This window comes from Hylobates moloch, unplaced genomic scaffold (genome assembly GCF_009828535.3).
Source record: "Hylobates moloch isolate HMO894 unplaced genomic scaffold, HMol_V3 SCAFFOLD_11, whole genome shotgun sequence".
NCBI lineage: Eukaryota > Metazoa > Chordata > Mammalia > Primates > Hylobatidae > Hylobates > Hylobates moloch.
The window spans coordinates 33,999,275-34,014,481 of NW_026652286.1; the positions used below are offsets into that span (position 1 = coordinate 33,999,275).

The window sequence follows — 15,207 nt, forward strand, 5'->3', positions numbered from 1 at the left end:
ATGGAATTTTGGAGGATGAACGATCCAATACGATGTGATCCATAGTTAGTGACCCCAAAGATCTCCAAATTCTAAGAAATGTCCTAGCATTCTGATTGTGATTAATCAGGTGAGTAAATCTAAAGGTAAAGCTCATGCTAGTGATTTTTTCATCTCTCCACCAAGCTTTCACCACCTTACCAATACATAGTATATTTACTGCTATTCTTCTTACCGCGGTTTCTGACATGTCAACATGAGTGCAATCGAGCAATAATGCAGACACTCTATGGCTGACACCCTTCCGATAATGATGCAATAGGCTGTTGGAATTAAACTTAAAACTGGGGCACCTGAATACTTGGTTTAAAGGATTCATCTTGAAGGAATGACTTACATAATATCCTGTAGGAAAAATAAGCGTCAAAGCAATTTAAATATTGTTATTCAGAAAGAAACCTAAAGTAAGACCTAGAATTCAATACATGACAATAACTTATCCAAACTTTAAACAAATTAGAGTGACTTACAACACTACCTTTGCTTTTCTGACAAAGTCTAAAATTCAAGCGTCTTCTCATTCACAAAAGGCTATTAAGCCTTATCATAAGCATAAACAAATACAGAGTTAATATGCATTTTAGTGTAAGCATGGGTTGTTTAACAGAGGAACAGATAAGACAGAGATAGTCACCATTACCTTGGGCTTCTTCCAGTCATCCTGAGGTAGATATCATACAGGAATGCTGGGGCTTTATGGCTTACAGCAATCCAGTAATGATATAAAAGATGATTGGAGGTTAGATTTACATTGGGCCGTCTGAAGGCCTGTTCGAGAGGATTCCTCTTGAAAGTGGAAATTACATGGTACTCTGAAGAAGAAAAGTTGCATAACAGCTTTGATAATAACCATGTAATGAAGTTTTGAAAAAAAATCATGTTTTTACAATGCAAAATATTTTACCAAAGATGTCAGAGTGCGTACATTTAAAAAACAAACTTTTCTACTCTCTAGTAGCTAAGAGAATATGGTTATTAGACTGCTAAACTCAAGTGGTTTTATAACTGCCGCTATTTATGAATTTTAGATGAATGAATTTTTGCTAAAATTCACTCTTAAAATCCTTTTAACGCTTTATCTACGTCAGTTTAGTGTCACTTTCTATATTTCACCTCTCAACAATAGCTTCTTCCTTTCTGTTCCTCTTTCCAGACTCTTATTACTGTACTTACTTAAAAAAGAAAAGGAAAATAATCATCCTTTGCTTAAGATGCTCAAATTAACATATGTTAACAGGCTTAAAACAACCCAAAATTAACTTCTGTTGTAATTTATATAGGCTATGTAATGTCAACACAATCAAATCTAGTATCATCTATATTAATACTTTACTGGAAATGTATATGGAGATAGTCACTAAAATATAATGCTCAATTTCAGCTTTTACTAAACTTTACAACACAATAAAAGATTACCAAAAAACCTAACTCATTAAAAATGTTTAAATATTCTTAAAAGAATACTGAAAATAATTATCATAAAGTTAAAATCATCTTAGATTTTATCTTTTTCTTATATGCTCTAAAGGTCAATTTTACACTGAAATAAAAATGCCACAGAAAAATCCTAGGACAAATGTCATAAAAAATTTACATTGAAATCAAAATTGTTCTGCAGGGGTAATTAATCAATTAGAGGTTAAATAAGACCTATCACTAAATCAATGCCAAAAAAATTTTACTTTAAATTTGAACTCATCAACCAACAATTTAAAAATGACTCAATTTCAATGGGTTTTAACTATTCCTATTTAAGTTATACTATTCCTATAGAACTAGGAACATGTACATCTGCTGTGAATCCATGAATTTAAATAGATTAATAAAGGTTAACAGAAAATATTCTGGCAAACTGTATCCTACTTCCTAACTCCTTCATTTATTACTCTGGGTACCACTTGATATACCACCTCTTGTAAGAAGTGATACTGCCTATGGATAGGCAACATCAAGACCGAGGGTGCTCACAAGGGAGAAAAAAAGCACTGTTCCCATGCCATAGGTATCTACGAGGGTTACTGCAGACGGCAGCAGAAAAACAGCAAGGCTTAGACAAGGGTAGGGTGGGTGGGTAAGAATAGACAGCAGGATATTTTTAAATTTGTTTAAAACAAATTAAGGACCACAAGGTAGTATTGGTAGATAATACTTCTAAGACAACAAGCAAGAACAAATTGGTAACTCAGTGGCCTTAATGCCTCATAGGTATTCTAACATTAAAACTTCAGGGAACTTGGTTCTTTAAGATTTATTCTAACATTCAAAAACACAGGTAAAATCATACCAACTTCACCCCAGTGGAAAGGATTAGTGCTGCCTGTTGTACAATTATACACCATGATGTTCCTTGGTCTGCAAAGACAAAGATGAAACCAATTAATCATAATAAGAGGCCAAACATATCCAATCTAAGTCCTACATAGTATTCAAGAAGACATGAGGATGATGGGCACCTTTTCTATACTAATTATTTTTTTTTTAAATTATCCTTAAAGGATTAGTTTTTACTTGAATGACTATTTACAACTACCCTTTCTTCTTTCCCTACCAAAAATTACTTATTTTTAAAAATACAGACTTTTTTTCTTTCACATTTTTCCTCCTTATATTAGCAAGAATGTCTATTTTTAAACACGAGGAAAACAACAAACGACCTCAGCTCTTCTTGTCTCATTTTCAGAGGATCTAGCTGAAAAAAAATTATGGACTAAGTTTCCTTTTGCGAGAAACAACATATTCATATAATCCTCTCTCTCTTTTTTCAGGACAGAAAATACTGATGATCAAAAATAAGGGTAGTTTACTACCTAGAAAAAAAAAGTTATTGGGAAGTTTAAAGTTTAAGTGTTACCTGTAAATGCTACTATTATCTTTTAAAGGAAAGATGCTCATGGGCTGCTCTGGTGTACCATGTTTAATATATGTAAACCATATTCTGTGAATTTCAGCTCTTTATATATACGCCAAGTTTTAGTTTGGATTAAAAAATCATCCTTAGGGAGGGTATTTTTTTTTTTCGTTTTTAACCTCTAGTGAACTTGTCTATCCTGTAAGTAATACATGAGCATTAACATTAATTCTTCATTACTACTGATAGGAGCACTTGCTATCATCTGTGATAATACCAACTCTTGGAGTTGGCAGTGATATTGCCTAAATATTGGTATGGCAATATCTGGATAGAGGGATTAATTAACATTACTCAATAGCTATGTCTTCCCTTTTCAGTTACTATACATTTAATAAGCGACATTGTCACCTCATATACCTATTAACTCCGGAATACCAGGCTGCCGCAAGACTCATGTTGACAACTACATCTACAGGAACAAGATCTGCAAGGGCATTGTTGGAGGCACGTATTGTTCGAAGAATTCCTTTCCCTGCCTTTGTTGAAATTAAAAACAACACCTTAAGATATATAAGCCATAGTGTATATATATTTAAAGATATACAAAAAGCAGGAAAATGTATAGAATATTAAATAAATCAAAAAGTTTACTTACCGCAATAAAGAGACCACTTGGTCCATTAAAGTTATCAATCCATCCCTAATACCAAAAATTTTAAAAGGGGGAGAAGCTTAGAAACATTATGAAGCTAGAGATTTATTATTTGAACTCTACAACCCCAAATATATACTTGGTAGCTGTCTTCTAAAAACTAAAAAAACAGACTAGATTCAGGCCAGACTATTTCTACCAGTCCCAAACAGAAGCAGTCTTCCTCTGGGATCAAAAATGATTGAGTAAAATCATTTTCAAAGGGCTACCTACTACTCTTCCATTAACTCTCTGCAAAGAGAAATTTATAAAAGAGGGTTTATATTGTTGAATATTTTTGCAAAATTAAGCTTGTTCAAGTTTGATTTTATGCTATTTACTAATTCAGTATCCTGAGATTAGGGAAAATGGTAAATCCTCCTCAAAATTATGAATAAAACGGAAAAATAGAATAATTGTCAAAGCAACAAGAGATGCTATCACTTACTACCATTACACAGACCTAGGTTTTGCCTAAATCAATTGACCCAACTGGTTTATATTTCTGCTTTCTCTCATACCAGGAATTCACAAATAACCTAACACCCTGTACCTTTTTTAGCTTTGTGATCTACAGAGGAAGGGGTCTACCTCTTGGAAGGTCTGCCTCTTTTTGGTACTAAGAAACAAACCAAATCTCCTCTGACTTGAGAAAATGTCACAGCTTTTAATTTTCAATTAGGATTTTTTAAATGTTGATCTACATTTCTATATACCCAGCATCACATTATAGAAATGAAAGTACCAATAAAATTAACTCTATGAACACAAAACAACTTTGCCATGGTAATTCGCCTTTAGTAAATAATACCTGTTCTTAAAGAACTGCCAGCTCTTTTTATACAGAGTTACAACTTAAAATTCTCAACTCCAATTATTTATAAAGGTTTTTAACAACTTACTGGAAAAGGTTCTTTCCAACTGGCACCAACAATCGATGGCCTTACAATTGCCACATTTAGTTTTGCTCCTTCTTGTTGTACAACATATTCTGCCAATGCTTTTGTGTATATGTATGTATTAGGTCTGTCTCCTATCAATTTTGGCGTGATATCGTTTACTAGGCCATCATCCATCCACCTGGTAAAGAAATTGCATACAAATATATTTCCAGATATTTTACTATAAAATAAAAAGCTACGTAATTGAACTTTGCACATTCAAACATACCTGTTGTTCTGACTCAAATCATTTGACAACTTTTACTGAAAAATGGAACTTAGTCTTATTTTTCTTAAACATCAACTATAGGTCCACAATCCCTTATCTGCAATTTCTGTATCCAAAAAGATCTGAAAACTAAGAGTTCTTTCATAAATCATACAGTGGATAGCAAAATCTGATCTACACTGACTTATGGTCTTTTTTTGATACAACTTAGTTTAAACATGCATATATTTTATATGTATTTCATCAGGGATACTAACCCAGATCAAGTTAAAGTTTTTTCTTATTACACAGTACATAAATTATATTCCCTCTCTAAAGTTCAAATAAATTCCAAAATATATCTGAAACCTTCTGGAAGTTTGCAGGTTAGGAAATATAGATCTGTATATAACCACCTAATGAAGTAACATGTTAATTATATACAGTTACAATTAACATACATTTATAATGAACATAAAAGGCATAAAAGGCCTAGTATTTAAGGTGCAGCACTGCAAATCATATGCTCTAATGAGATTAACAAATACTATGATGAACGATAAAAATAAATTGAAGCATGCTATAAAAATTCAATTAGCAACCTACTATGAAGTCAAAAAATTCCTCCAATTCTCTTTGAAGAAATGGTCTACTCTGTTCATCTGTAAAAGGAGGGCGATATACTAGGTGGTGTCCATGGTTTTTCCTAAACTTCTGATTCTAATACGTTATGTACTTGTTTTTCCTTCTTGTCCATAATGCTGTGTATGCAAGTAGACTCAGTATATTGTCATACTCTAATGATACCCATACTAATTGATAACAAAGCATAAAATGGAGATTATCAAGATAAAATTTTCTTCTGTATATGGAAGTACTTTTTGCATATGAAAGGAAAAAAAATTAATTAAATTGAAGGGAAATTGCTACCCAACTTAGGAAAAATTCCACCATGGAGATGAGATTTGAAAAATGAAAGGGATAGTTGATACATGAGGAAAAAAAAAAAACCTGCCTAAACTCAGGAGAAACTTTGGCCAGTAAGCCTTATTATTAGAATGAGTTTATAGAACAAACCCATGAGTTATCCTAAAATTATGTTAGCTAGATTTCTTTGCAGCAAGGAAAGGAGATACAGCATTAGCTTACAAGTTCTTTTTCAGTTTCTCAAATGTTTGTATATATTGTTAGTAAGAGAAAAAGTAAAATGCTCCATTAACTTCCACACTCAACTTTTCCCACAGATATTAAACACTTCTGTTTATTGACCTATGAAGAAAATGAAGTAGATATTTGGGACCATCTAAGAAAATGAGTGAGAAAATAGAAATTAGGGAATTACAATGAAAATCTCTTGGTAATTTCTCATACTTATTTTTTTTACAATCTATCTGTTTCCTCATATTAGCAGGAAAGCCTTAAAGAAAAGACTGTGCTTATTTTAGGAGAAAGCAGCAGATGTTAATGAAGCAGTCAAAGTGGATAGAATCTCTGGAAAGAAAGGAGACTAAAAGAGGGAAGAATAAAGGAAGAAAAAATTCAAAGATATTATATAAGGATTAACAAACATGAAAATATGGTGGATACTGGAATGTTTATATAATTGTAAAAGTAAAAAAGATCTCTCTTTTTCTTGTCTGAACCTTGTCTGTTTGATGAGAAAGCCTAAGCTGCAGCAAATGAGAACAAGGTCATGGTACATACTCTCCCTCATTTAATCCCTATCAATACTCACAAATAATTTTCATGGAACAATTGCTGACAGGATCTCAGTCCTCAGAAAGATGATAAAAAGTAAGGGTATGAATTAAAAGACTATTATTCCTCTGATTCTCTAATAATTAAAGGCCCCTCTATATATATACTCCATGGGTTGGGGGTGGTGAGGGCAATCCTTTGATAAATTAGAGCCTTGCTATTAAACAGGCAGTCATGGGTCTCCACTGGTACTTCTTGGTTGCTAAGATTGATTCCCCGAAAAAGAGAGCCCCTAACATCACTAATAAGATGTTCAGGAGCCTTCCTCCAAATATTACCAGTATACTTAGTCAAAAGTGAAAACTACACATTGACTTCATGAACATTTATTTAGATATTAATCTATACAATAAGAATGTGGGGGATATGCAAAAATTTTTGAAGAAGAGATAAATGTGTGTGTGTGTGTGTGTGTGCACGTGTATATGGGGTGGGGTGAGGAGAAGAGGGAGGGACTTGAATCCAAAGGTGTTTTTTTTGTTTTTTTTGAGACAGAGTCTCACTGTGTTGCCCAGGTTGGAGTGCAGTGGCGCCATCTCGGCTCACTGCAACCTCCTGGATTCAAGCAACTCTCCTGCCTCAGCCTCCTAAGTAGCTAGGACTACAGGCACCTGCCACCATGCCTGGCTAATTTTTTTTGTATTTTTAGTGAGATGGGGTTTCACTATGTTGGCCAGGCTGCTCTTGAACTCCTGACTCATGATCCGCCCGCCTTGGCCTCTTTTGGGATCAAAGTAAATGTATATAAATTTTAAACAAACATACTCTAAAGAATCAATCAGCTTCTTGGGATCCACAGGTGGTGGATAGACTACTTCATCAATATGCTTTCGATTACAGTAGGCATATGCTGTTGATACATGCATGAACACTTCCAGATTCTTCATTTGTTGTGCAAGGAGAATAAGCTGTCGTGTTGCAATCACATTTAACTGAACAGCATCTCTGTTTAAAAAGAAAAAGTGATAATAGAAAATTGGGAAGCTACGTTATTTTACCTGTTAAAAAATATTATTTTCATTAGGGAAGTAGAGAGAGAGAAATTTTTGTTTCTTTACAACTTATCCTTTAGCTGTATTTTATTTCCATATTAAACATGTTTAATGTATTTTATTTCCATATTAAATGTTTACTCTATCAGCTGCGTTAAAAAAATTTTGATTATAAAATAACCTGCATTGTAGCTCTTAAAAATTAAAGTAGAAATTTAAAAATTATATAATTGTCCAGGAACAAACAGATAATTTCAGTCTTTAGCTTCTATGCGTACATTTTTAAGTCATGCTAGACTTATTTTGCATCTTGATTTTTAAAAGTATAATCTTGCATAATATGGATGTTCCACAGGGAGAAAAAAACAGAATGGTTAAGTAATTTTAAAATGTTAAGGTAGAGTCACTAATAAGGGTGATACAGCCAGAGAAAACTCAGAAACATTAAATTATATTAACATATAATCAAGAAAGAATATGTTTATTTCCCTCTTTGTAGCAATCAATCCAAACACTTTTCTAAGGCTACCCTACAAGAGTCAAAGGGATATAATAATAAAACTGGTACATTTGTTACAAGGCATATGCAAGACCCCAAAATTATATATTCCCTTCTTGGAATTTACTTGAAGTAAGTAATTCCACAAAAGCAGAAGTATATATGCAGAAAAGTTATCAATGAAGCATCATGTAATTAATAAAAACCTAGAGAGCCCAAATATTCACTATGGAATACGGAATGACTCAATAAAGTATTTTATCACAATGAAAGAATATAACTACTAAAATAATTATGTGAAGTCTATAAAAACATGAAACATTTGTATAAATAATACCAAAAAAATACATACAATTTTTTTGAAGCAGGATTAAAAACAAGGCTCTGGAATCAGACCTGTGTTCAAATCCTGACTTGGCCTACCTATCAGGACATAAACTGAAGCACTCAGGCCTCAGTTTTCTTACCTGGAAATGGGAACAATAATGAAACCTACCTACTAAGACTGGTATAAAATTAAACAAATAGCTTGTAAGCATTTAGCAGTATTTCTAACATAGTCACCAAACTGGCAGTTGACAAATATTCCTTAAGGTAATGAGATGGTGGATAGATTTGCTTTCTATTAAACTTCTGTTTACAGCTTTTAAAAAACTGACCAAGAGATCTATTGTACAACACAGAAACTATAGTTAATATCAATGTATTGTTATTTTTAAAAATTACGAAAAGAGTGGACTTTAGGTATTCTCACCACAAAAAGTATGTGAGATAATGAATATGCCAATTAGCTCATTTAACCATTACAATGTATACATATTTCAAAACATGTTGTAAACGAAAAATACATACAACTTTTATCAATTAAAAAAATAAAAACTAACAAACAAAAAGATTTAAATACTCAATACCAGTGACAAAAATGGCAAAGTAATACACTGTTGTTGATACTACAAACTGACACAAATGATTTGAAGGAAACTAGGACAAAGTACCAGGAATTACAGAAATGGTATATTTATTAATCTAGTTAACCTGTTGAAATTAACTCAGAGGAAAAACTTGTTCTAGTCCTCATTTTTCAAATAAAAAGAAACTAAAATTCCTTAAAGTTTATTCTAAGTGAATAATACATAAACTGTGGTATGTCAACATGATGGAATATCATCAAATCACGAAAATTATAATTATGGAAAAAATTAGAAATACAGAAATTTTCTATATTAAGTTTTAAAAGTAAAATTAGAAAGTATGTTTATAATAATGAAAAATAATGTTCAAAGGAAATTTTTTAAGAAAACGTTTTCAGTACTTTCTAAAATTCTTATTATTTTCAATATTTAAGAAAAAAAAAATCCAACTATTGTTTTAAAAGACCAGGAGATGTCATAGATAGAATCCAGTCTACTTCACTGTAAAGCAGTGCTTTGATGTCTATCGCATTTGCAAAACAATGGGGATAGGGAGGGTACTGTTTGGGAGAGGAATACAGAGAATATTCTGTTACAGGTTCCTGAGGACAGGACAAGTTCTGGGTCACCAGGAACAAGGAATAACTCCAGGAGAGAAAAAAAGTCCTGTGCCATAGTTTTTCTTTTAATTTAATAGTATCCAGGACCCTATGAAAACACACTAGAAATAATTTTTCTAATGAAATAATTGGGTTGAGTTCTTAAAATCATGGATGCATTTTTTTTTTCTTCCTTATCTCAATTGAGGGAGAAAACCTGTTCAAGTGAAAATCTGACAAGAAAGACATTTCACATAGACGATACTGTCCACTAGACTATAAGGGAATGCACTATTTTCTTTTGCATTTGTGAAACAATGGGGGCAGGAAGAGCCATGTTTTGGGAAAAGTACACAAAGGATATTCTGTTACATGTCCCTGAGGATGGTGACAGAGTTTCTAGGTCACTGAAAATAAGGGATAATTTGAGAGGAACACTTCTGTGCCTTGCCTTTTTCCCTTTGCATCTGTACCTGAGAGCCCAAACCTGAAGCCATTCTGCGCCCACATGAGTAACGTCTAGTATCTCTCTGCCAGGCTAGTTAACCTAACTCTGTTTTACCTCAATCCAATTTCTACTCCACTGACCTTCAGACTGAGACTCTGACATGTTATATCAGAAATCATTTAGTACTAAACAAAAATAATGTTCTCATTGGTTTTGGTTATATGGAGTCATAAATGTATCTTCAATAAGACAGGCTTTTGGGAGAGGGGTACAAAATGAGAAAGTCTTTGTAATTAGAATCCTTCACTAAATGAAGACATGGAAATCACTTCAAAGAAAAATTTAAAAAGAAAAAAAAGCTCAACGACCTGAAGTGCCAATACATTTTCTTGTTCGTCTTTCTTCTACAGGCACCTTAGGTTTTTCAAAGAAATCTATGTTGATAATACTTCTAAAGACCTTAAACCAGGGTTCTCATACTTGGCATAACATATACCTAGCAGTTTATTAAAAATGCAGACTCTTGGACCTCATCATCAGATACTTTTAACACATGAAATGAGGTCTGGAAGACTATATTTTAAATAAGTTCTCCAGGCCATTTTGACACAAGTCTCTTTTCCACCCTCCTGCCCCTGAGAAAATACTGTCTAGATGAGATCTCATCACTACTACTGCCATTTTTTTAAATCTTAATGAAAATATAGACACAGATATTTAAGGAAATGAGTCAATCTTAGGGTAGGGGGCTCAGTCATCTGTAATTTAAAAAATGTCTCCAAAGGTGATTCTGACAGCAATGGTTCTCAAGGGGCAAAACAAGGTCCAACAGTGACTAACACCTAAGGCTCTTGCTAAAAACAAGAACTCTGGAGTATGATTCCAAAATTAAAAAGTCAAAATTTGGCAAGCGCAGTCTAGGAATATGCATTTTTAACACACTTTCCAGTAATTCTTAAGATTCTTAATACATTCTAAAGTCTGATAATCAATGCCCAACAAACTCAATAGTTTCTTGATCTTTTCTAAGCATCAATCTTAACTTCCATTCCTTTCTGAAAATCTTTCATATTCATACCTTGGGTTTTATCACTCAGAATTGCTCTATTTCTAAAATTTTGTACTATGAATTTTCCGCAAACCACACCATCTGTCCATCCATCTCTCCCTTCAGCCTGGTTTTTGTCCTCACATTCTCTAGTTTCTTGCCTCTCCATTACTCTCAACTCTAGTGACCCTGTCTTATTTGCACTTCCTTTACTAGTACCTTCCCTTATACCAGCTAGTACCTTCCCTTATGCCAGACCCCATGATGAACTACTTAAGTTACTCCATTTATTATCTTCACTTCTCCTCTCACTTTTTTTTTTTTTTTTTGAGACGGAGTTTCGCTCTTGTAGCCCAGGCTGGAGTGCAATGGCATGATCTCAGCTCACTGCAACCTCCACGTCCCAAGTTCAGGTGATTCTTCTGCCTCAGCCTCCCAAGTAGCTGAGATTACAGGCGTGCGCCACCATGCCCGGCTCATTTTTGTATTATTAGTAGAGATGAGGTTTCACCATGTTGGCCAGGCTGGTCTTGAACTCCTGACCTTAGGTGATCCACCTGCCTCAGCCTCCCAAAGTGCTAGGATTACAGGCGTAAGCGACCACGCCCAGCCCTCCCCACACTTTTTGTCAGTATTTCCTTATGAATCCTAAGCCTATCTATTTTTCTACTGTCTCAAGATTTAGGAACCACCACATCTGAAAATAAGTGAGCTCTATCTACCTTCTCTCAACTCTAATAGCATTTCATGTGTGCTCCTTAATAAATCCTTATTCTCTATCCTACATTATGGTTATTTTGCATATCCTATCTCCTCTAGACCACATGCACTTTGCAAATAAGATCTGTGTGCAATTTATGTTGGTTTCTCTCCCAAGGTACTGGGCTTAATGTTGTAGTAACATCTGAAAACTTCCCCCCAACAGTAAAAGCTTCATGCCATTTTTTATTTGTGGGTTAACTTAACAAGTAGTTATAAAGAGTAATTGTTAGTGAAACCCTGTCTCTACAAAAAATACAAAAATTAGACAGGCATGTTGGCACATGCCTCTAGTACCAGCTACTAGGGAGGCTGAGGTGGGAGGATCACTTGAGCCCAGGCGGTCGAGGCTGCAGTGAGCCGTGATTGTGTCACTGTACTCTCAGCCTGGGCAATAAAGGTGAGACCCTATCTCAAACAAAAACAAAAACAAACAGTAATTCTTTCATACGAAGTGTTATATGCCTGCCTGGAGTATTATAGAGTGTTGGACTCAAACCTAATGTCCTATCACCACTTGGAAGTCAATATCCCTTAAAACTGCTTCCCAGAAATAATTTCAGTGTAATGACAAGGACTAAGTCAGTGAACATACATGCTTTGACAAAGGAAAAGAAAAACAATGTAATACGTAAGATGCCTTCTGCTATGGCATCTCTAGTAAAAGAAGAAAATAATAACGAGAAGATATCCTTTTCATTAATGGTAGCCTTGCTTACCCTAGGGGGACAGAAAGAAAGTTCCCTGAAAGTACTGTACTTTGGTCCTCCTTGTAAAGCTTCCCTTTATGAGTCTTACCCTAATCAATGTTTCCTGTTCACCTTTCAAAGCATGTAACTTCCCCCGTTAAGTCAATGAGGACTATACTACCATTAGCCAATATCTACATATGTTTTTCATGAAAACATGCTAAGCTTCATACAGCTGTGTGAACTCTTTCTTTTGTCTACGAAGGAAATAATAAAAGCCAGAATTATGGGGGAAAAAAAATCTACTTTACTGACCATTTCACGCTAATGAGTTTTAGGAAAAGATAAATCACTAAAAATTAAGAGACCACATTCACAATCTTGGAAATGCTAGTTAAAAACAAATAGTTAGACCTATATGCAAAAATATACACACACAACGAAAATTTTAAATGTAAAAAATAAAGAGATTTGTTAGTTGATGAGGGTATTAGTCCCTTTAAGATTTCTTATAGGTGTTACTTTTAAAAATAATTTTAAAAAGTCATTTGTATACACCTTTATTTGAAGATTAATACACGTTCATAGTAGAAAAAATAATATACAGGTAAGACTAAAAACCTACCTGTAACTGCAACATTCAAAGATAAATGTATTATCAGCAAATATAGAAAGACATGTACATAAATACATCTACACATGTATTTTATGAAAATAAGATCATATTATAGTCCTAATAACATACTTTTGTCACCTTTGAATCATTAACACATAATGGCTGCACAATATTTTACCTGTCAGCTGCACAGAAAGAGCTAAAAAATAAATAAAGCAACTGCTACAGATTCAGATTTCCTGCCATGGACAGTCAAACTGAGACATCACTTAAATTTCCTGAAGGAAAAAAAAAAATCTTTTGAGAAATGTTACTTCAATTTTATAAATCAAGAAGCTGAGGCTTAAGGAGGTTAATAACTTACACAAACTCACCAGTAAATGAATGATATGGTCAAGATTAGAACTAATGTATGTAATTCCAAAGCTCATAGCCCTTCCGTTACAATGCTGCCTCAGCTTCCTCAAGCGTACAATGGATTTGCCTATATTACAGTAGGTAAGGTGACCATGGAATAAAATAATTAATGAGGAACTACATTGAAAACCCATAAAGGACTACTGCAGAGATCTAAGGGACTATTACAGTGCCCTCACCTGGAATACAGGCAAAACACACTGTAATGCTTTGGCACTGAACTGTCACCTTATATAATGTTGACTGACATTTATACTTCCATATTAGATAAAGACAATATGGGGAATAATATCAAACCTTTTGTAATCAGAACTTAATTTTTAATTTTTTAAATTCTTAATTAAAATATTTTGTTTGTAGAGACGGGGTCTCATTATGTTGCTGATGCTGGCTTCAAGCGATCCTCCCACCTCAGCCTCAGAACTAAATTTTTTAAACTTTTAAAAATGTATTTTATTTTTTAAATTGACATATCATAACTACATATTTATGAGATACATAGCGGTGTTTTGATGCGTACAATGTACAGTAATTAGATCAGGGTGACTGGCACATCTATCATCTTAAACACTTATCATTTCTTTGTTAGAGCATTCAATATCCTCCTTTTAGTTATTTATCTTTAAAACATTTTAAAGACAACATTTTACATTTCAAGTAGCTTTGAAACCTATACCAAGTCTACACCATTTTAATTGGCATGAGACTATACAATTAGATTAACATTATAAAAACTCTATCTTTAGCCACACTGTCAAAAAGAATGCTCTGAATTCAGAACCATTATTTGAAATGCATACTCATTAGATTTTTTAAGAATGGTGGACATTTAGAGTCTTAACTTTTTCTTGCAACAGGAATCTTGAAAGAAGTCTAAATTATTTTTAAATTAAATTTATGTCCAACATACCTTGCCCATAGCACTACCGCAAAAGTTTGAAAATAAAAAGGTGTGATTTAAATTTATAAGCAATTTTTCCTTATCCTGTAAAACCTGAGCCTAATTTTGTTTATTTTCACATGGATATGATGTGGATTAGAAGAATAAAGCTGCTGGGGTATAGGCTTCTGAAGAAAGAGAAGACAAACACTATTAGTTGTTAAGACTAAGTTTTCTTCTACTCCACTTTTTGCCTCTTCCCTGTTGCATGTTTAAATTCATGGCAACTTCTTCCAATAAACATGTATTAGTTATCCAAGGTTTTTAAACTGAGAAGAAGAAGAAAATTCTTTTAACACTCTGTAGGACACTGAAAGCCACAGTTAACATATGGCAAATAGTTTCAAATCACATTCGAAACAACTTGACTAAAAAGTAGAATTAAAATGAGATGTTTTAATAACTATACTGAAGTTCAAATATTATATAATTACCTGTACTTACCTTAAATTTTCATTAAACCTTACTGTAGCTGCACAGTGGAATATAATATTGGTAGAATCTATGATCACCTCTTTATCTTCTTCACTGAGAGCCAGTTTAGGTTGGGTAAGTTCGCTGTTGATTGCTATAATTTTCTCTCTAAAATCTGGATTTTCATCTCTCAGTCTGTCAAAGAGCTATCAAAGGGGAAAAATATTTATTTTAGGGCAGTATTTTTCCACTTTCTAAAACTCATTATCACCATTTTTTCCCACCAAGGATGACTATTTTTTTTAGAAACTTAAACTATACAATTCCTAAAGTTGCTATTCTTAATTGCTATTATTCTGTATAGAAAACACCCTATGAGGCCCACGC

At 33.5% G+C, this 15,207-nt stretch overlaps 1 protein-coding gene across 2 annotated transcripts in view; it reads right to left on the minus strand.

Annotated features, from left to right (window-relative positions):
• FAR1 (fatty acyl-CoA reductase 1) overlaps positions 1-15,207 on the minus strand; it is a 62,904-nt gene that overhangs the window by 16,425 nt on the left and 31,272 nt on the right. Inside the window, exons 3-9 of one of the 2 annotated variants that reach the window (XM_032166550.2) lie at positions 14,851-15,026; positions 7,254-7,433; positions 4,484-4,661; positions 3,546-3,590; positions 3,308-3,426; positions 2,324-2,391; positions 680-851 (exon numbers count right to left, since the gene is read on the minus strand). In XM_032166550.2, coding sequence (XP_032022441.1) covers positions 680-851; positions 2,324-2,391; positions 3,308-3,426; positions 3,546-3,590; positions 4,484-4,661; positions 7,254-7,433; positions 14,851-15,026 — 938 coding nt within the window. Of the gene's footprint in view, positions 1-679; positions 852-2,323; positions 2,392-3,298; positions 3,427-3,545; positions 3,591-4,483; positions 4,662-7,253; positions 7,434-14,850; positions 15,027-15,207 lie in introns of both variants that reach the window. The other variant, XM_032166549.2, reaches the window with a different exon arrangement.